At 36.8% G+C, this 20,671-nt stretch overlaps 1 protein-coding gene across 5 annotated transcripts in view; it reads right to left on the reverse strand.

The window, feature by feature from the left end:
* WWC3 (WWC family member 3) overlaps positions 1 to 20,671 on the reverse strand; it is a 103,142-nt gene that overhangs the window by 46,737 nt on the left and 35,734 nt on the right. For all 5 annotated transcript variants that reach the window (XM_074858832.1, XM_074858831.1, XM_074858830.1 and 2 more), the window contains exons 2-6: positions 17,510 to 17,619; positions 12,601 to 12,804; positions 9,452 to 9,528; positions 6,954 to 7,033; positions 731 to 860 (exon numbers count right to left, since the gene is read on the reverse strand). In XM_074858832.1, coding sequence (XP_074714933.1) covers positions 731 to 860; positions 6,954 to 7,033; positions 9,452 to 9,528; positions 12,601 to 12,804; positions 17,510 to 17,619 — 601 coding nt within the window. The remainder of the gene's footprint in view (positions 1 to 730; positions 861 to 6,953; positions 7,034 to 9,451; positions 9,529 to 12,600; positions 12,805 to 17,509; positions 17,620 to 20,671) is intronic.

Below are 20,671 nucleotides of genomic sequence, written 5' to 3' on the forward strand. Positions count from 1 at the left end.
TTGGAGCAGGATGCAGAATCCATTCAAAATTTAGATCATTACTCAGGTATGTATCTCCCCTCAATCCTCATGCTCTGATTCATACAAGAGTTTAAAGCTTGCATGATGGTTTCCGTATACATTGTATTTAATCATAGTCTTTGAGGGGTTTGTGAGAACACTCGAAATTAACGTGTCCTGATACGGGTACTTAAGAGGAGAGTTTGGGGCAAAAAAAGGAGAACTACCAAACTACAGCATAGTGACACAGAGATCCAGTTTTGTGAAATGCTTATAAAAGGAAAAACAGGGTAGACAAACTGGTAAACATTTTAGCACATGAATTCTCAGTCCTACTTCATTATAGGTAATATAAAGACACATTAAACAAAATGAAAAACAAATACCATAAAAGATTTTTTTTAAAATGAAGCATAATTACTCCATAGCAGTCTTTGATATAGTCAGCAGCAATGGAAAGCTATAATTCAATAGGCATTGATCTAAATGTAAGGGCAGAACAAAAAGACAAAAATAGGAAACGCATATAAAGTCTTGTGTTCACAGCATAGACAATGACTACTTACCTCTTTTCGGGCTGCCTGCTATTAGCAATTATCAAACGGAAAAATCAGTTTAGGCCACCCCACATCCTTATATAAACTTCGTAATTCCAATGCAATCGCAAACAAGAAAATAGAGGTAGGTTATTAATTTGTAGCAGCTATTTGTTCAGTAGCTTATTTTTTACCTGCATAAGGTCCTGCCTTTCTTTTTCACCTGTGCATATAGCTTTCTTTATGGTTCGAAGCTCACTCATTATAGCTTGTGCTTCATCCAGTCTGTAATTTGTATGAGCACTTGACATCTTACGATCAATCCTGTTGAAAAGATTAAGACAAATTCAGGAATTTTAACATAACTAGAAAGTGCATAGATGTTTTAAGACCTCTTGTTTATTCATATACCACTTTATTTCCAGAAATAAAATGGTATTCCACTTGGAGTTAACAACACACTCAGTGCCAGGTACACTCTAAAGACAAAACAATGTGATTATCTATCCAGGTTCTGCAGAACCAACAACTTTCCTGGTTTTAATATCCTAATACAGAACTTACTTACAGGCAATGTCTGTGGGCTATTTCACACAACAAAAGTAAAACCAACCTAAAACTAACCTACATAGTAATAACTCAGAAGACAAAGATATTTGCTGTCACATTTTCCATGCAGCACTACATATTGCAACATCTCTTCCAGGACTTCTAAAATTTTATTGTAAATGCTTTCCTGCCATTATGGACATCTTTGAGTATCTTTTCTAGAAGACATCATCATCCCGCACTAAGGAACAACACATGGGACCATCCCAGATGATTTCAAATACAAACTCAGCAAGAAGCGAGAGTGCTACTCACTACATCAGGTTGAATTACTCCTAATGTTTCCATCTTGACATAAAAGTCTCTTAACTGGGACATCCACTGTCTGAGTTTTCAACTTTTTTTTCCCCCAACAGTTTGCAACAGTAAAGGACAACAGATCAGGATGCAGAAGCCTAGTCCAGTGTATTATCTGGATAATTTTCTTTGATTTATAGATAAAGAACAAGACCAGAGACCTGCAGAACTTGCTAGAAGAACCATTTGGTCTTGAATTTGTAACAAAATGGCTATGGGATTTTAACAGGTTACCTACAACAATTACTGAAAATTGTGTTAAATTCCTGTTAAAATAGGAAAACCTCGGTTTACCTGTTAATCTACCATAGAAAGTGTGTATATAGAAGAAAGGTGGTATGTGTAATGGCCCCTAAGCCAATGCTAAGAATGAACACCTCCAGGAGAAGGCACCTCTGGTTAACAGAACTAAAGATAAAACATATGTTGGTCATTACACAGGACACCAGTTTATAAAAAGTTGTAGTAGGAGCAGGTATGTTATACATATATGACAAGAATACTCAAACTCTATTTAAAATATTGCTAATAACTAGAAGTTTCAAGGTAGGGATTATATTAAGCTAAGAGTGTCAACAACACTCACTCAGCATGTTCTGCCAGTTAAAATCAGTGAAATTCCACTTGCAGCAGATTACTTGCTTTAAAATTAAAATATTAAAATTAAAAATCAAAAAAGGCTTGAACGAAAATCCTGTCATCTTATTGTGTAGCTCACAGTATTTAGGAAAAAACTGCAGGTTGGGTTTCTACGGTTTTGGTTTGTTTGGGTTTTTTTCTGACAGATCCTGCTTTTGGAGACAACACAAAATAAGTCTGAACCTCAAACTTTCTACTTAAATACAATTTTCCCCATGTTGCATAAGAAAATATGTAAGCCTTTATGATTTTTGGTTCAAGAACAAGAAAGTACTTAAATATCACACTGATTAAAGTTGGGATTTTGTGTTTGCTTGGTTTTGTTTTCGTTTTAAGATGTTTACTTGAGTCTTCACTAATTTTTAGTTAAAATCCTGAAAAAAAACAGATAAAACCATGGTAAAACAACTAATTCAATTCACTGGAAGTTACATGAAAAAGATAACATGTGGTTTTATCTGAAGGTTACCTTAATATTAAGAACATAGATTCCATACAAACATTAGACCCGAAAATGCCTCCTACACAACTGCTTATTATACTGTTTGCCAGGTCCAATGTGGCATTTCAGGAAAAGGAAATTATTTAATTTCAACCAGATTTTTGTCCAGTTACCCACATACTCATGTTCCTGGACGTCACTTTGGAGCCCAACTTATGAATTGATATTTGTTTAAGGAAAGAATCAGAGAAGTTTCTCTGTCAGAAATATTTGAGCTTAAATCAGTATTGCTGTCAACCCAAACCGACTTAAGTATCTTACAAAATTGCTAGTTATTTATTGTCTGTTAATTTTTTTTTCCTCCATTCATAAAACTCTAGCTTTGAAAGCCACAAAGTTAACAGGAATCTTCCATTTTATTAATGGAAAATAGCATGATACAAATACAGATTAAACATTTGCATGAACAGAAAAAACACTCAACTAAAACACAAAACTAAGAATAAAGTATACATTTTTTGAGGAAGATGTTTCTAGGATTCACAGACTATTAATAGTTTCAGTCCTATAGGGCAGTTTCCGAGTTCCTCTATTTTCCTTCACATGCTTTCAAATGCGCAAGACTCCCCCCATCCTCACCAAAGCACAGGTCTGTAGTCGAGTTAAAAATCTGATTTTAAAACTTTTGTCAGGTCTCATATCCTCTAAACTAGCTACAAATTGTTTAGTCGGTCCTAATTCCCCGTCTCTCCCAACCTCTCTCAGCATTCGTTCCACTCTCACAGCCAACTGGCCAAGTTTTCATTTCCCGTGTTGCTAAATGCCTTCTTCCTCCAAAATTCTTGCCGGCAAGCAGAAGGGTCACTGAAAACACAGGGGCGGAGGAACTGCTCCTTCTCAGTCCTTGTCGATAGGTCAGAGAAAGGAGTTTGTTCCAGGAAAGGCTCCTCTTTAACCCTGTACATTATCCGGACCGCAACGGTATCAGCTGCACCTCAGGGCAAAGGCACCTGTGGAGGCTGAGGAACACCATCATGCACGGTGGGGTCTTTGCAGGCTTTAAACAGTGAGCTCTAGAAAGTCTCCAGTGGGCAAAGGCAGACTGTGATGTCCAAAGGCTTATCAACAACATTGCCGAATTTGGATGAAACTGTAGAAAATACAGCCCTAATAAAGAGCTGCAACACTACAAAGTTTGAAATTCTGACTGTATTGGAGTTGTAGAGGTATTAAAAAAGACCCTCAATCCTCTCTCTCCCCACAAACCCCCAGTTTTCTCTGGTTGTTTTGTGGGTTCACTTGGGGTTTTTTTATTCTCCTCAAAGATGGCTAAGACATTTCACTAAAATTAAGAAGAACAGAAAACAAAATACGGTCCCAGGCAGACACTGTATGTGGAAAACATCAGTGCAAGAGATTTGCATTTAACAAAGGCATCTGAATCAGACAGCAACATAAAATGATGGAAATACTGAGCAACCTAACCACCCTCACCATAAAATCTGTCTCTTCTCTGAGAGTTATACCCAGCAGAGGTTGCACAGAGAGTCACACGGCAGCAGGTTCTGATACCTGCTCATAATGCCATTGTGGTCAGACTTTCAAAGCAAGCATTCAGCCAGATGTAAAGCCCAAAGTGTAACAGCTCCTAATATTGTTCTTGGCTTATACTTGAAATGCAACAAAGAACATGGTTTTAAAACAGCTGAATAGGATGCATGCCATTCTCAGTTGGCAGTTATTTGAAGATTTAGCCTAGCACAAGAAGGAAGAAAAATTATGCAGGCCAAAAATTTAGAAAAAGTAACAAAAGGGGGAAACGCCTGAGATGCAAGAAACTTACGGGGAAAAAAAATGGGGGGGGAAATCAGCATTTTTGTTTTAAAGAAGGAGCAATGAGTTTCTTTTTAGACAATACCCTCTGTGGATATGCAAAAAATAAAATACTTCAGCTTTGGTACTTGACTTGAGGGACCCTTCTCTCCCAACAAACACAAGGGGTAGGGGAGAGATCGCCCAGGGACAACCTAGAACACAGGATTTTAGCCTGATTTGTCTGCTGACTACACAAGGAGGCCAGAGAAGTTCCTCTCTTCAGCTGTTAGTGCGAGTACTCTCCAAATTGGCTCACTTCCTACTAGAAGCAAAATACTCAAAAGAAAGCACGTATCTCACCAGAAAGGCAATTAAAAATTATTTAAAAACCAACCCACAAGCTTCTGGTTTACAGTGAAGAAGTCACTGCAGAAGAGCAGAGCTCAGCAAGGCACAAACACTGACAGAAATTCACTGCGATCCCAGGTAACGCACAAGTAAAACATTCTGCCACCCAGTGCACCAGCGGGACAGAGTGACTGTAGCAAGAGTAGCAATGAGCAGCACCAAAGCACTGAGTTGCCACACTTCAACTTTTAAACTAGATGATTAGAGTGACCACTGACTAATCAGATATGCTTTAAAATAATTCCTCTTGAATGTCACTCCTATACCCTCATCCTGGAGTACGGGCAACTTCATTTAGGCTAAAATCCAAGACTAACATTTGTATTCTTAATCATTCGCAGACTTTTACTTTTCAAAAAGTTGCTGGACTATCTTAAATGAATTATAGTAATTAAAACAATCTTGAGTTTCAAATGGCCTTCAAATACTTTCATCATCCTAGCCAAGTGGTTAGCCCTTTATATAAAATAATTGAACCTATACCCTTAAAATAACCCAATAACCAGGAAAAGAAAAACAAATAAAGTAGAAAAGGCAAGGCAATTCTTACTCACTTAAAATATGATTAAGAATCTTAAGACAAAATTGCTTTTGTTCCGTTACTGTTTATGTATCTAGGCCATCACCCTAAAACGCTGACTATACTTAAAATACTACTTAAAGTATTTGCTGTTTCAATATACTGAGTGCTTTATTTTACTAATTGTCAGCTAATATCATACATTAACAATTCCCCTAACTATCTGTAAAGGCTTTGTGTAGTCAATAAAAATATATTTATGCCTGAAAATTATTACATTATACATGCCAATGAAGGATTTTGGTTGAACAAGTTTTCTTCTCTGAAGCTTTTGAAATGCATTATAAAACAAAAGAACCTTGTAAGCTTAAAAAAAAAAAAACCACTGAAAAACAAAAACCACACCAATATGAAGTGCTGGGCTATTCCCTCTCCTTTAAAAGTAAAATCTGAGTACCTCCCTTTATACGGTTTTGTTAACGTAATACCAACCAAATCAAAGTTGGAAAATAAGTAACCTAATTGCTCCAGGATCCCTGGAACTTTGCCAGAATTCCTGAAGCGAAAGTGTGCGCCCATGCTTTGTAGCACCAACGCAATAAATCCAAAGCTTCAAAATATTTCCACAGATACTGTTCTTATGCTGCAAAACACATTAGACAGGCAACAGTTCCAACATTTTCAGGAAGTGCCTGCATTAGGCAGTTCGTTCACATGCATGCTGGAAAAAAGTCCAAGATTTCTAAAGGCATGGCCACATTTCCAAGGCAAATCCAAGAGCTGTTCAACACACGCTCTAGCCCTTGGCGTTGTGGAACAGATCTGGAAGTCACAACAACCTGTGTTTACCTGCCATCTTTCCCACGGCCTGGCAACCTCTCCCTGTCCCACTGGGCATCCCACGTGTGTGCCACTTGTGTAGGTGACTAAGCAGCACACAGATGGAAGTCACCCAGTTCCCATCTTGATGGCCTGCAGGAAGAGTGTCAGGGGGAGGGTCACCACAGCAGTTCACAACCTTTGCCACCACTAAGCACAAGCTGCCTAATAGCCCTGGGAGCAGTGGCAAATTGCCCAGAGCTACCTTTCCCCTCACAGGGAAGAGACAAGGAGTCACATTTACACGCACTCATTCTGCACACATGCAACAAAACCCAAGGTCTCACAGACCATCAGATTTACAGTACACACAAAAATCAGCTATCCTGTGCAGAATGAGATGGCCTGATCATCAGGTAAAAGGAAGAAGCAGTGTTGTGGTGTACAGCCTCTGCCCCAGAAGTCCTGTGCCCAGCCAGAAAGCCTCGGTACTGTTCACAGGAAAACTACTCTACTGCATGGTGCTTCGGGCTGTGTTCCAAGCAGTAGATATCTCCAGAAACTGTTTGGAAAATATTTTAAAAACCTAATTCTACCTCGACAACATCTTCAGGAAGAGTTAAAGAACAGGGCCTATAAAACTGTTTTTGCATGTGGATCTATGAAACCACCATTCCAACCAATTCTGTCTAACCCTTCTTCCATCATTTCACACTGCTCTCAACCTGCATCACTATCACAGCAGAAACTCTGAAGCAAAGCAATTAAGAGGTTTCAACATCGGGGTTTTTTCTGGCAATGCTTTTCTAAGAAATTCATTCCAAGGCAACTAAAGAAAAAAAGATCCTCCCACAAACTCTTAACTTACTCTTGCAGAGTTTCCACTCCTTTTTCTTTATATTGCAGCTCCTGCTTCATCTGTGCCAATTCCCGTTTTAGCCTAGAAAGCTGAATATAAGAAAATAATTTAAAGCAATAATATGGAACAGAAACTTTCATAATAAAAATAATTGTTTTTCAAATACAAAAATCTTAAATCACTTAAAAAAATTGGAAGTGATAATCTAAGTCCTCCTTTTTTTTTTCTTTAAAATTTACATTAAAACAACAGAAGACTTTCTGATGTATCATCAGACCCAGTCAAACAGCAATCACAACATTCAGCTTTCAGTTTTCTATTTCTAATAGCTTATGCTAACAGCTAACAAGTTTAAATTCATATGGTTTTTCTTCTCCCCTTGTAGCAGTCACCTCTCAACTGTCTTCAACTCTTTAGTCAACTTACAAAAAAAAAAAAAAAAAAAAAAAAACAAACCAACCTGAACATTTAACACTGTTAATCTTTCAATCTGGGAAAACAAAATCACTGGCAACAGAACTGGCCTCTGTCCCAGAAATGGCAGCCTGATATTCTACAGTTATTTTCATATTGTCCTGCCCTCTCAATCCCCCTGCCGCCAATTATCTTGATCCAACCAGCAAACATAAATCAAAAGTGACAAAGCAGAGATATCTCCAAAAACATATTTTTGTGGTTTTATGAAAACAGTTACCTGAGTATGTTGGGCAGACTTTGGAAGAGTGCTATCAGCACCAAGAATGATTTGCAAAGAAATAGCTTCTTGTCCTCAAAAGCCGATAACTGAGGGCAATGGGGGGAGGAGGATGCAAGGGACTAGAGACAAATGGGGGGAACGGAGCTGTTTCAGTGTGTGGTGGTGAGGTGTAAGACTGAACTGAGAGCCCAAAGAGAGGCAGGGATGGAAGAAGCTCAAGCTATTGAACTTGGTACCTTTTCTAAAATTTACCCAGAGCGCTCTTGATTTTCACATGTACGTTAATAAATGACAAAACCATTAGTAAAAAAGAAAGAGTAAAAATAAAAAAAATTTGCCACATATCCAGGCACAGATTAATTTTGTCAGCTCTACTCCAACAGTGAGGGGCTCCACAACAGTTACAGGGATGCAAACCAGGACTGCCAGAGTCCCACCATCCTGCATGACCCTCCCTTCCCCATGTGTTCTTGACCTTTCCTCAAAACTCATTGCACCAGCCCGCAAAACACTCCTATACGCTCATCAACTCTTTCACCACTCACCAAAAGTAAAGTGAAAAAATGCATCGCTAATATCATGTACACAAACACATTATAGTGTGCATTTTGTTCTGTTACCTGAAACAACTCAAAGCCTATGCACACGTTGAACAGGTTATCCTATGCACTTAGGAGATCATTTTGCTTTAAGAGGCAGGAACAGAGAGAAATAGTCATGTAAGTGAAGACCTTGTTTATTTTCTTTAAATATTATTTAAATAAATATGGCTTATTTTCTTGTTTAGAATATGCTGATATTTAGAGTATGTAAAACAAGCAAACACTAGTCAGCACGTAGTAAACATATACAGATAGAATAAATGCCTTTGAAGGGTGGTGAACAGGATTTATTTTCAGAGGCACTCATGTGAAAATTGGTCACTACAACAAAAATGGAATACTATCCTGCAAAGATGTTTTGGTTTTTTTATTTTGTGAGCTGAGTGCCTGGTATACTAAATCCCATTTTATCCACTAATAAAAAGAAACAATTTAGAAATAGGTTCTAGAGCTTAATATTATAAACTGCTTTTTATAATTGTTTATGACTGCTATATCAGTTTGCTTGAAACCAAGGTGCAAACTTTAACTCTCTGCTAAAGCAGCATGGGAGAAAAATCAAGAAGTCAACTATTCTTCCTTCAGCAAAGACAGTACTACAAGCATAATTCTAGTTTTAAAAAACCAAAGTATTAAAATGGAACAGTTTTATTACAGCACTGCCTATCACTGTCAGAATGTTTGCATTCCCCTCCCCTCATACAGGAGTTGTAGCCACATCAGCTAAAAAGTTCTGTTTGGTCAACATATCTACTGAATTGTGAACAGATTTTCAAATAAATGGCTAAATCTAGAGTTCAATGACATCCACAGAACCCCACTGAAAATGGGTAAATGGGAAAATATGAAGACAGTGGGTTTGAACTGCATTCAATCAAGAAAGAATTTGGCTGCAGAGTATTTAGTACTTGTGGCAGTTCACAGAGAGAAAGCAATTTCTGAAAGCCTGGCTGCATTTGCCTCTGACATCCGCGACAAAAATCTTTATGCTTGTAACATGGAAAAAGCATTATTTTGCAAGTCACTCACAATATAGACTCATTTTAACAGAACAATAGGTCAGACAGAAAGGCATTTTTAAATATTATATTTCAAAAAATGTTTGGGACACCCAGTGTAAATGCTAAGGTAAAAGAAAAACACACAGTTCCCCCTCCCTTCCCCATGCCTAACTCATATTTTTACAAAATGAAAAAAAGATTACTCACTCTGTCACGACGGCTGGCTATTTCTGCTTTAATCTGATATGGGTCATACTTGGTATTAGTTGAAAATCCAGAGAATGCTAAACAGATGGAAAACAGTATTTTACATTATTTTTTTTTGTTCTTTAATACACTTGTTAAGATGTGGCGCTATTTAATAGACCATTGCATTCGTTCTTTGTGTTACAAGTCATTAGGTTTTAAAATAATCCTCTGTGCTAAAGTACAACTGAAGAATTATCTTTGGCCTGTTGAATTTTTTTTTGTCCTGAACAACAACAAAAGTTGTATATAGCAGCACTGCACGCATATTGCCTAAAAGCAACTGGCTTCCATGACAGGACGGTGGCATTTACTGATGGAAGCAATTTGTGTAACATTAACAACTGCTAATTGCTTCCTAGGTATGTTGACATAACAGTATGATAGAGACTAAAGTAACAAAACTATTGTCAGAACAAAATTCAATCAGTTACAGAGAGTAGTTGCCTTCTAAAGCAACAGTGCATGGATCCGACACACAGATCAACCTCTGGCAAGTGAGCTTGTAACACAGCATTATCTAGTCAGGCAATGATTTCAAGCTGTGCCATTACAAGCTAAAGCCTAGACAGATGAAGTAAAGGTCCTAGAGGATAGGCTGGGCAAGACCAACCATGATTTACTGAGTGAGCCATTCATGGCAGCACTGACCCACTGAAAAATGCCCGGTATGCGAGCGGATGGGGTTGTGCTGTTAGACCTACCATCCTTTTGTAGAGATGAAGGCTGCTGCTTTGAAACCCATATCCATGTCTGCATTGCACTGAGCCTTTCAATTCTCGAAAGAATACTGCAACGCCAAGGTCATGTCAAGCATGCAGGGACTTGCCAAAATGAGTAGTCATGCTTGGACTAATTCTCTAAATCCAGGATTTTCTATGGATTTTTTTTTTTTTTTTTTTTTTTAAAAACAGTGCTGATCACAACTGAGTCACAAAACTGCTGCATGGGCACCTCCCTGCCAACCCACAACCGCTGAGCTCACACCACCTCCCACTCATGAGCACACAACACTGAGTCAATGGCATCACCCACAACCAAAGAGGAGGAAACAGTTTGTGAAGTTTTAGTTCTTTTAATGCAACAGATTGAAACAAGTGGTGGTGGAGGCAGGAATATTCACAATATAAGCGCCTAACTTTGGCTGTCTAATTGCACTTGAATTAGGAGCCTAAGATTTCTGTACAATAAATGGAGAAGCAAGCATCCCAGAGTAGAGTCAAATTAAGAAAAACAAATGAAGAAACCTTGGGGAATCTTGAGTTGATAGCATGATTAATCCCTAAAGGGATTTTTTTTTTTTAAATATAGCATCTGACTAATTAGCCCATCCCATTTTCTCAAAACAGATGCACATTAAACAAATATAAAATATATTAACACATCTGTAGAAAATCAAAATATTTTTTCACTTCAAAACAAGTGAAAGGTTTTATTTAAATTATTTGACAGTATCTCATTATCAATTCCATAGGTATGCCTAAAAAAAAAAATATCAGAAGGTTAAGAAACATAAAAGTCGACTGACATAGCATTTGCATTCATGCTACAGATAACCTACAATTTTGTCATTTCCAGTCATTTTTTTGCCGTTTCAAGCAACTTGGAAAAACAAGAGCTTTAAAAATATGAAAAACAGGTTATATTTTTCTAATATACTATCATCTTGAACAGAAGTTTCTTTCTTTATATTAACTTGAAGTACTTCAACAAAATATCCCACAGAACTATTGCAAATTTAAAAAAAAAGAGCCCAACCTCCTAAAAAAGTATTGTAGTAAATATATAGATTACAATCTAAAAAAAATACTGATGACACTATCTTTTACCCAATTCCAAGTCTTTAACCTATAGTTTAACACTTTTTAAACAATAATTTCTTTTTTTAAATTTGTTTTGTAATAAGAAAAAAATATTTTGTAATAACTCATAAGAAACTGAACATAACAGGGAGAAATAAGATTAGTCACAACTGTTCAGTTATGTCACAAACTAAATCACAGAATACATATATTTAAAAATAAACAAAAAGATGAGAATCCCCGTTCAACGGTAAAAGTACACTTGATCAAGACCACCTATGACACCTCAGCCCTAGAAAACATCTTTTATTGAGGATTTTTGTATAATATGAATTACCTTGGATTAATAAATACCACTGGATCAGTAGCTAAACACTTCTATCCAGATGCCTGCTTTAACTGCCCTTCCACAGTCAGGTTTCTTGAACATCTTCAGGAAGTTCTAAGCAGAGCTTCCCATACTTATCAAGTACTTGGCATTTACCAGCAAATCCTGCAGTTTGAACAATGGCTGTACACACGGCAGCCACTGAAAAGCCACCAGTACAAACTCCACTATGTTTCCACGTGGCTGGTACATATATCCATTTGATATACCACTGTGAACTAGACTGCTTTGACTCTTCAGCAAAGAAACCTCTTCCTGTTGCATCACCCAACAGCCGTAACAACAGTGCAACAACTTCAGATTTCAGAAAAAGTGTATAATCTACTCCAAGTTACCAGAACCATCTGAAGAGTGAAAATGGCAAGATACCAAAGCTCTACAACTTTCACCACCAGCATTAGGATCAGAGGCTGGCATTCAAGGATGAGGTGCACTAATGAAACACCGCTTCCTACTTCATGGTCAGAGGTACTCTTGACCACCCCACCTTGTCCCTAACTCTTTATAAAAAGTCAATAAACCAACCATGGATCTGCAGAAGGCCTCTGCTAAGCTGATGGTTCCCCCCGCATGTTGAGGGTGGAATAATGTATGAATTTAGGAGTGCAAGTAGGTGGCTGGTCCACCAACATTCAATCTTGTCTTTGTTGCCTTGCATGAAGCATCACTACAGCTGGCTTTGAGATGGCTAGAGATGCTAGCTGGGATATATCCCTGTTTAAGGTTAAAAAGGCATATTCTAATAGACAGACCTAACAGGAAATGGAAGTCCCTGAATAGCAGTCAAAGGGTATCACCTCACTTCTGTAGTCAGGATCTTCATTCAGAGGAGAAGCAGGTGATGGAAACACTTCCCACTATTTCTTACACCACGTTGTGAGAGGCAAGTGGGTAAATCAAAAAAAGACTAGTAAACTCACAGCTGGCATAAGAACGGCTGTCATCCTCACACATTTTGTGCAATTGTTGATATTCTTCTTGGGCTAGTTCAAAACGCTGCTGTTTTATTTGGTAAATCTCTTTCTTGGCATTGAGTGCCTCCTGGGCAACTATTAAATATTCCTTTAGCATGCGTTCCTGCTCCCTTCTCCATTGCTCCCTTGGGTCCTCAATTTGTGTGAGCTCTAAGAAGAAAAGCATAAAAATAAATAAAAATTGTAAGACACTTTATCCCACAAAGTACAAATCATTTTGTTAAGGTCTGTTCTCAACTAGCACATCCAGCACTACAGTGCTCAAAATCTCTACAGCCTGGATGAGAAGAAGAAAGGATGCAGAGTGGAAGAACAGGAAAAGCCCTTTCAAATACAAAACACATTTAAATTTGATTCTTTTCTTTACAAACTACAGCAAACCCAAAGAAAACAGTGTTTTGGCTCTAACCTTCCCTTGTAGTCAACCTGAAAATTCTGAGGACTACCTAAAAACCCAGAACCACGTAGGTGAATGAAAGGTATCTCAATACTTAGCCCATAACTCTATAAATGGTTGGAACAACCTTAGGATACTACATACAACTTCACAAGTATAACATCCTGAAAGGTCAGGATTACCTGCGTAATTAAGAATACGGTCATTTCACAGAAAAGTAAGCATTTTAATCTTAAATCCATAAAAGCATTTAAATTGCTTCTTTTTATTGTCTTAAGAAACAGCACTCTCATTCTTTCCCTTTCCAGAGTTTACAACAGTTCGTATTCAAACATAAATCAAAAATAGGTTTCCAGTATAAAATCTTTCCCGTATATACTGATTTTCAAAGTTATTACTGTTCAGCAATCTCTTTTTGGACTGGCAAAGACATTTGAGGAGGACACATGCATTAAAATCCTAAAACATTATTGGTTCATTTCTTTTCTTTTTGTGGTGATGCTCAAGCTAGCAAATATGTTTTACATGAGGATGTCCATGTAAAATCTCATGTTTAAGTGAATATTAATTTCTGACGATTGAGGCTCTACCAGCAAGAAGTTGCTGCATGTTCAAAGTAGTGGCATAACCTGCAGCACAGTCAGGAGGTAAGCACCTCGTCATTTTTCGAAACTTTGTTTCTGACGAGAGATGAAAGCCAGTTGTTTTTTATTAATCTTGAGTACATAATTTAGTATATTGGTGTCAGTGATTAAACAAGAAACTATAAAAGATTGAGCCCAACACATTAAGAACTCTAATGGTGTCAAGGGTCATGATAGCAGCTCTACCATCTGAACTATCTGAACAGTACATAAAGAAAAACATAAAGCTCATCTATGAACAGTACTTCCAACAGATTTGTGTATCAGGTTGCAAATAACCTTTTCTCTCAACAGCTGTAACTCTTCTCTCCCCACAAGTCCTCACACTGCAACACTTGTGCCTACAGTTTTGCAATTTCTCCCCACATCCAGGGACCCTCGATTCCCTGGAGCACCTTCTGGCTCCAATGCCCCCAAACTACCTATGAGGCCCAGGAGAGGACGTGCTATGGCTTGTTGCAGTCTCCATAAATCCTCTTCTGCATGCAGGGCAAGCAGAAGAAAACAGAGTTCACACTGCAGCCCATCCTTTACTGAGGGCATGAAAATTTGCAACACTCACTCATCTGTCCTTAAGTATTCCTGAAATCTGTACAAATTTAATATTCCTAAAACTGCTAATGCAGAAATTAATAAATACATGGGAGACAGAAAAACTGGATCCTAGTAAGTGTCTCTTTTTGAATAGGAAATTAATAGTTCCAATCTCAATAAACAGCCATGCCTAAAATGTTACACTGTATCACACATTAAGCTTCTGAGGTCCTATACTACCAGGCACTGCATCTCTTATCAAATTATTTCAGAAGACATCTCAAAAGCTAACAGCATTCTTCTGAGGCAGAAAACTTCTTCAGTACAGCAGTAACGTTCTCTAAGCACAGAGGCTTCACTTTGCCCTGGATTTCTACATAAGTTTGCCATGTAACAACAAAACGAAAGCTACACTGTATGATAAAATTAACTTCCTTCATTTTTTTAATAACTCACTGAAAAAAATAAAAATAAAATACTACAGTAATTCAAGAACAGCCCCAGACAAATGCACAGAATATATTATTCCCTCACTGGGGAATGCCCAACTGGTTAAAGGAGACTTCAAAGGCTCCCAAGACTCTGAGGAGGAGGGAAAGGAATTCTGCAGCTGGCAGCCGCTGAAGTTTTTAAGCAATGGTTGGACAAGAGCCAAGAGCAGCTTAGTAAGGGTGTCAACAAAGTACTGAATTTACAGAACACGATGGCGATCAGGGTTGGAAGCACCATTGAGATTTACAGAAGATTCCTCTGTTCCTGGGGTTTTTCAATATAAATGGAAGGTTATTGCCTAGAAATCTTTTTATTACTTTCTGGGTAAACAAACATAGCAAGAGGCTTGGAAAAATCAGATGTATTAATGTTTTCTTTTAAAAGATGCAAGAGCAAAAAGTTTGAGACAGTGCACAAAGTGTAAGAGGTCCCTGGTAAGCATAACTTTTGAAAGACTCTCTTTGCATTATCCCTTGCATTTTCTCACAGTATTTCTTGAAACCAAAGCACTTCTGTTTTGTCAATTAACACAGAACTCCAACGCTGTATAAAGCATTTAACCCGGTCAGCCACAAAAGGCAGTCCGAATGTTTTCCTGTGGAAGTTGCCATTCCAAGTATCTTAGACATAGTTCAGAATACAATGTAAGGGACTCTCTTCAGACACATTTCTTCAGTTCCTACACCATCTCTGCCACTTGCCTGACACCACAACATGATGCACATGATTGTCTACTCATTAGTTCTCACTTCTACAAAGGAGGTTAATGCAGTCTTGATTGGTACCTTTGTTATCCACCATTTAAAATTGGACCGAGTATCCTACTAATTTTTGAATAATAATTATCCAGCTATAATATCAACTCTGTCTTCTCTCTGAATATAAATCTTGCTTGTATATGCAAGCACTGTATTAGCCTAAGGGTGACAAACCCATTTTGCTGTGACGGTTGAATTACCATTTAGGATAATATCTGTGGGCTGCAAGTAATTAGTTATCATGAAAGAGACAAATTTTGCAACCTTGTTAATTGCAGAATGATTCCTTTCACTCAGTTCAGCATGGGCCCTATGAAGTTTCTATCCCTCTGTTCATATATTACCTTTTTTTAATTCCTAATATGATTAGCTTTACTTTCCCAGATCTATTTATACTAATCTCCTCTTTCAGTACCTTCCCATTGAGCATTGGGGAACTCAATTTCTCTCTGCAAAAACTCTCTTCTACAGTTTTTGCTCTCAATTGCACAGAAAAAAATGCAAGCCAGATCTGACATGCCTACAATAATTAATATCCTTTCTGTAAGTTCAAACTTGATGTCTACAGTAAAGCAGCTAATAACAAAGTCTGAAAAGCAAAAAGTAGTGATTCCTTTTGCATGCAATGGTGATTGTTATTCCTATCAAAGATGCCTATCTGTAGGAAGCTTCAGGAGCTTTTTTAATCACAGCATTGCAATGGGAGTTCGTGTTTTATTCATTATCTTTAGGGCCTCTGAAAGCCTTTTACAAAGTTCAAGAAAAAAAAAAGAAGAGTTGCCAATATACTCATTTGTAATTTTTAATATGTGCATTCACACATGTGTATATATGTTGGTGCAAATGCATTCCATTACTGCACTCTGATGTAAACCTCACTTTTCATTAAACTTCAACATTAACTGAAGTTACCATGACAGTTTAAACAGCAATCATTAAGCTACTACTACTTTTAAACAGAGTTATTGTAAGAATTACCTAACAGTCTGTATTTATTGCCTTTCAATTGTCTCAGCTATCTATCCTTGTGATCAGTGCATTAACAGCTCTTCAAAGTTTATTATTTAATTTGTGATCTTTGTTAATTTCACAACAAATAAGTGCGTGGGTCAAACAATATCATGGGAACATTTGTTATTCTGTTGGTTTTTTTTTTTTAAATAAGTAATTGTGAAACCACAATACACAAGTAATTCCAATGATGGCAGGAAGCCAAAAACTATTTCTACATTTTTATTTTTTAATTGACTAGATTTCAAGTAGATAGTATTGAGATTGGTTTTGCAGATTATACTATTTACCATTGCTGTGATAGCCCACATTACTTTCTTCTTTTCTGCCTCCCCACCACCAATTTCCACAATATTGAAAGCATCCGCTCATTGGTGATAAGAAACACAACAGTAACAGCAGCAGTAGTACAAAGTTATAAAGATAAGAGTTTTTTTAAAAGTAGAACTGGCAAATGTGCCAGACAGTGGCAATACAAAGCTCAGTAATAGTCCAAAAGAGAAAATGTTGGAAATTTCTCCCTCTTGGTTTCCGAAAGGGAGAATCATTGTCTTTTTGATAGCACTTTGTACTGTATTAAAGCATAGAACACATTGCTTGAGAGAGGATGAGATTACTGTATTTCATAGTGCTTCCAATTAAAAATCAGCACTTTTCTCTCAGAATGTATTTTGGTTTTCAATATAGAAGTGAACTACGGATGACTTCGAAAATACAAGGGTATAACATAAAGATCTTCTTAACTGACGTATGAAAAAAAAAAAACCACAAAATTACTGATACTCCACAGTACAACAAAGCAAAACAAAATAGTTTCATACACTATAACTCAATCATAGGTTGTAAAATTCTTTACAAATGGAAGGATTGTGCCCTCATTTGAAAGATGAGAAAACAGACACTGCAAGAAATTACTTGCATATATTTTCTCACTGTATCATGAGGTGCCTAAATGGTATCTGAAACAAAGCTAACATCAGCTTGCTACGATTCCTCAAAATAATGACACATCTACTCACGATTTATGTGGTCCATATAATAAACTCCAATCTGTTGATCGTAAACAGTTTCCCATCCTAAAGGAAGCTCATCACCGACACAGTCAGCAAATGTCAATGGCTTTGTAATCCTGTAAAAATAAAAATAATGCAAATAAATACAAAAGGTACAGAGCTTACAGTGCAATGAATGTTATTACATGTTTTGAAGATACCTCCATCATTTGATCACAAACTAGTTATGCTGCTTAGGAATGTGCTAATAATTACAAACATACAGTTTCAAAATAAAATTTCATTTAAATATGCTGACAGATACTCCCTGAACAGGTAAGACAAGCCTCTCCCTTCAAGTTTCTATGTTTAACAGTTTCATTACAATGGCATGTAGTCCTGCCAGTTTTTCTCCCATATTGCAAAGAACACAAGTGTGAAGCTGGAGTTCACCGCTGCTAAAAATTACTAGAAGCTTTAATAGGCTTTCATTTCTACAAGGTGTCAAAGCAGTGTAATTGTTTGTCCTTAAAAAAATGAAATAAAATTTAAGAAAGCACTATATAATAGATTTCTTCTCTTTTTAGTTATACATTTCCAACTGTTAATGATATTCTCTTGGTCCAGACCCATCCAAATAGCTTCCTCTCCCTCAAAAAGAAGAGACACAAACAAATGTCTCCAAAGAATTCTGAAGCTATTAGAGCAGAAATAGTAACTAATAAGTAACAGCATTACTATCTAGCAGCTTAAAATATCACACCCCTTGCTAGGTAAACTCTTCGTAGACCAGTGGGTAATAGAAAACCAAACCAGCAATTTCAGTATTGACAGGAATGTTGAAAATACTGGGTTACAAATTCTATGGGAAGACTCTAAACTAACACTGTTCTAGAACATAAGGTATATAAAAAAACCAGGAAGAACAAATGATACAAATAAATAAATCGTTAACATTCAGCTGAATCACGTCTATTTCCCAAATCATCATTTTAATCATATCTTAACCACTAAGATAACGTTTTCCTCTGAAAGCTGCTATAAAATTCCTTTACAGAAAAGCTATTAATATAGTCATTTCAATTATACATTGGATATAGATGCAAAACCTTCAACGTTTATTTGTGGGGGAATTTCTAATACCTAGAATGATGACAGCTTTGCAAAGATTAAATACATGCATCAATTTAGGGAGTGACTTAAGTTCAGCACAACCTATGGCATAATACTGTTTGGCATAATGGAAATTGTGTTTGTATGGTATAATACCCAGTTAAGGTTTCCTGACACCAGATTTGGACTATGCTTACAAATACACTGCAGAATAGGGAGGTCATCGGGACTGGTAACTGCAATTCATCTGATAACACCTGTAAAAACAGTAACTTTGTCTGAACTAAATTATGTCTGTCTTTGAACTAGAAGTCCTTCCCCACCCCAAAACAAAACCAACCAGAAGAATCCAATGGTAAAGACTTCAAATGATAGAAATACTACTATGGCCACATTCTAGCTATTCCAGTGGTCCAGTAAGCACACCATTCAATACTAACAAAAAGCACATAACTGCACACACAGCAAACAGAGAAAAAACATATTTACTTGCTTCCTGAAACTATTCAAGTATTTTTGAGATTAAAGTATTCAAAATTAATTGTAGTAGAATAAAAAAAAAAAAATATCATCACAAGCTTAAATGTTTGAACCGCTCTGTAAAACAGCACAAAGATCAAGCTATTTAGGTCAAATAATAAAGAGCTTGATCACATGCTATGGATTCTCAAACATGTATAAACAGTTTAGTAACATGAAGATATACATAAATTTGAACACCACTAAAGTAAAAACTTTCCATTACTGACAAATACATAGTTTACATCATGTAATCATGCAAATCCAAAGCTGCTGTATTCAAGAAAGAAAATGTTAATATGGACTGGCATATGCATTATTTCAGTAATTCATCCAACAGTCAGGCAGAACAAATATTGCCAAGATACTTCTGATCTCTCTGGAATTCAGTCAAATATTAAAAATATAACATGCAGATTTTTTTCTTAAACTCTCATGGTTTTGTTCTGAAGACACCATGTTTACAATTTCTCAAAGTAGTCTAGACATCGGCTCCTAAATTATCACACTATAGACAAGATTTTCTTTGGAATGAGTTATGAGACATGCTTGCCTGTTATACAAACACACCCTCACCCTTTATTCGTACATAAAACCTGCACATGATACTCTAACCTATCATACTACAAGAACTTTAATTCAATGCTCTCTGTGATCCCACCATGGCTCAGGCTTCCAGGACAAGGACAATGCTCACTTTCTGGAAAAGGGAGACTGAAGAAAGCCAATGCATCTGGCCTAACCGGTTTTCATTCCAATGTTATAAAAGCATGCATGAACAGTTTAATTAATGGGTTTAAAGGAAACCTTGTAGGAAAAAAGAATACATAAAAATCTGTCTTCCAGATATTCAGACCATTAACAACTCGATGTCACTTATTTTAAACTATATTCAAAGTTGTTCCAAATTGGATTCCCTTCAGACAAAGCATAACGTCATACTGATTCTCAATTCAGTCACAGTTATATCTATGTAGCCTGTGAACCTTCTTCATTCAATTCATCTAGGTCAAAACATGCAAAGCTTAAACTAAGAACTTGGAAGTTTCTCCCTGTGTCTTGCACTGGCTTAACTAAGTCACTTGAAAAATATATTTCTGATTTAACCCACACAACTCTGAGAACAAGATTTTTTTTTTCCAGTTAGGGAAACTAAGGGTTTCCAGAATAACAAAGACAAAACGGAACAGATGCAGATATCTATATTGGAGGTCAGCCACAAATTACAGCACTACATTGCTGAAATTAAGTGTCTTCTGGAAATACTGCTTTACTCTCTAGGTTTTTTTAATTAGCTCAAACACTATAAAATAGGAGAAGTCTTTTCTGCTTCTATATAAACAACTTACAAGGTACATCTGTTGCAATATTTCAAAGTTTTACAATAAAGACAAAAAACTTTTCAAAACATTATAAAGACAAAAGACAGAATAAAAATGCTGCCATCTTTAATTAAATAAAAAACAGGGCTGCCCTGAAGTATGCTATTCACAGTAGTAAAGAAGAACTAAGGCATTTTATCTGTCACCAGTGATCATCTCCTATTCCCCCCATGAC

The sequence above is a fragment of the Strix uralensis genome, chromosome 2 (genome assembly GCF_047716275.1).
Source record: "Strix uralensis isolate ZFMK-TIS-50842 chromosome 2, bStrUra1, whole genome shotgun sequence".
NCBI classification, from domain to species: Eukaryota; Metazoa; Chordata; class Aves; order Strigiformes; family Strigidae; genus Strix; species Strix uralensis.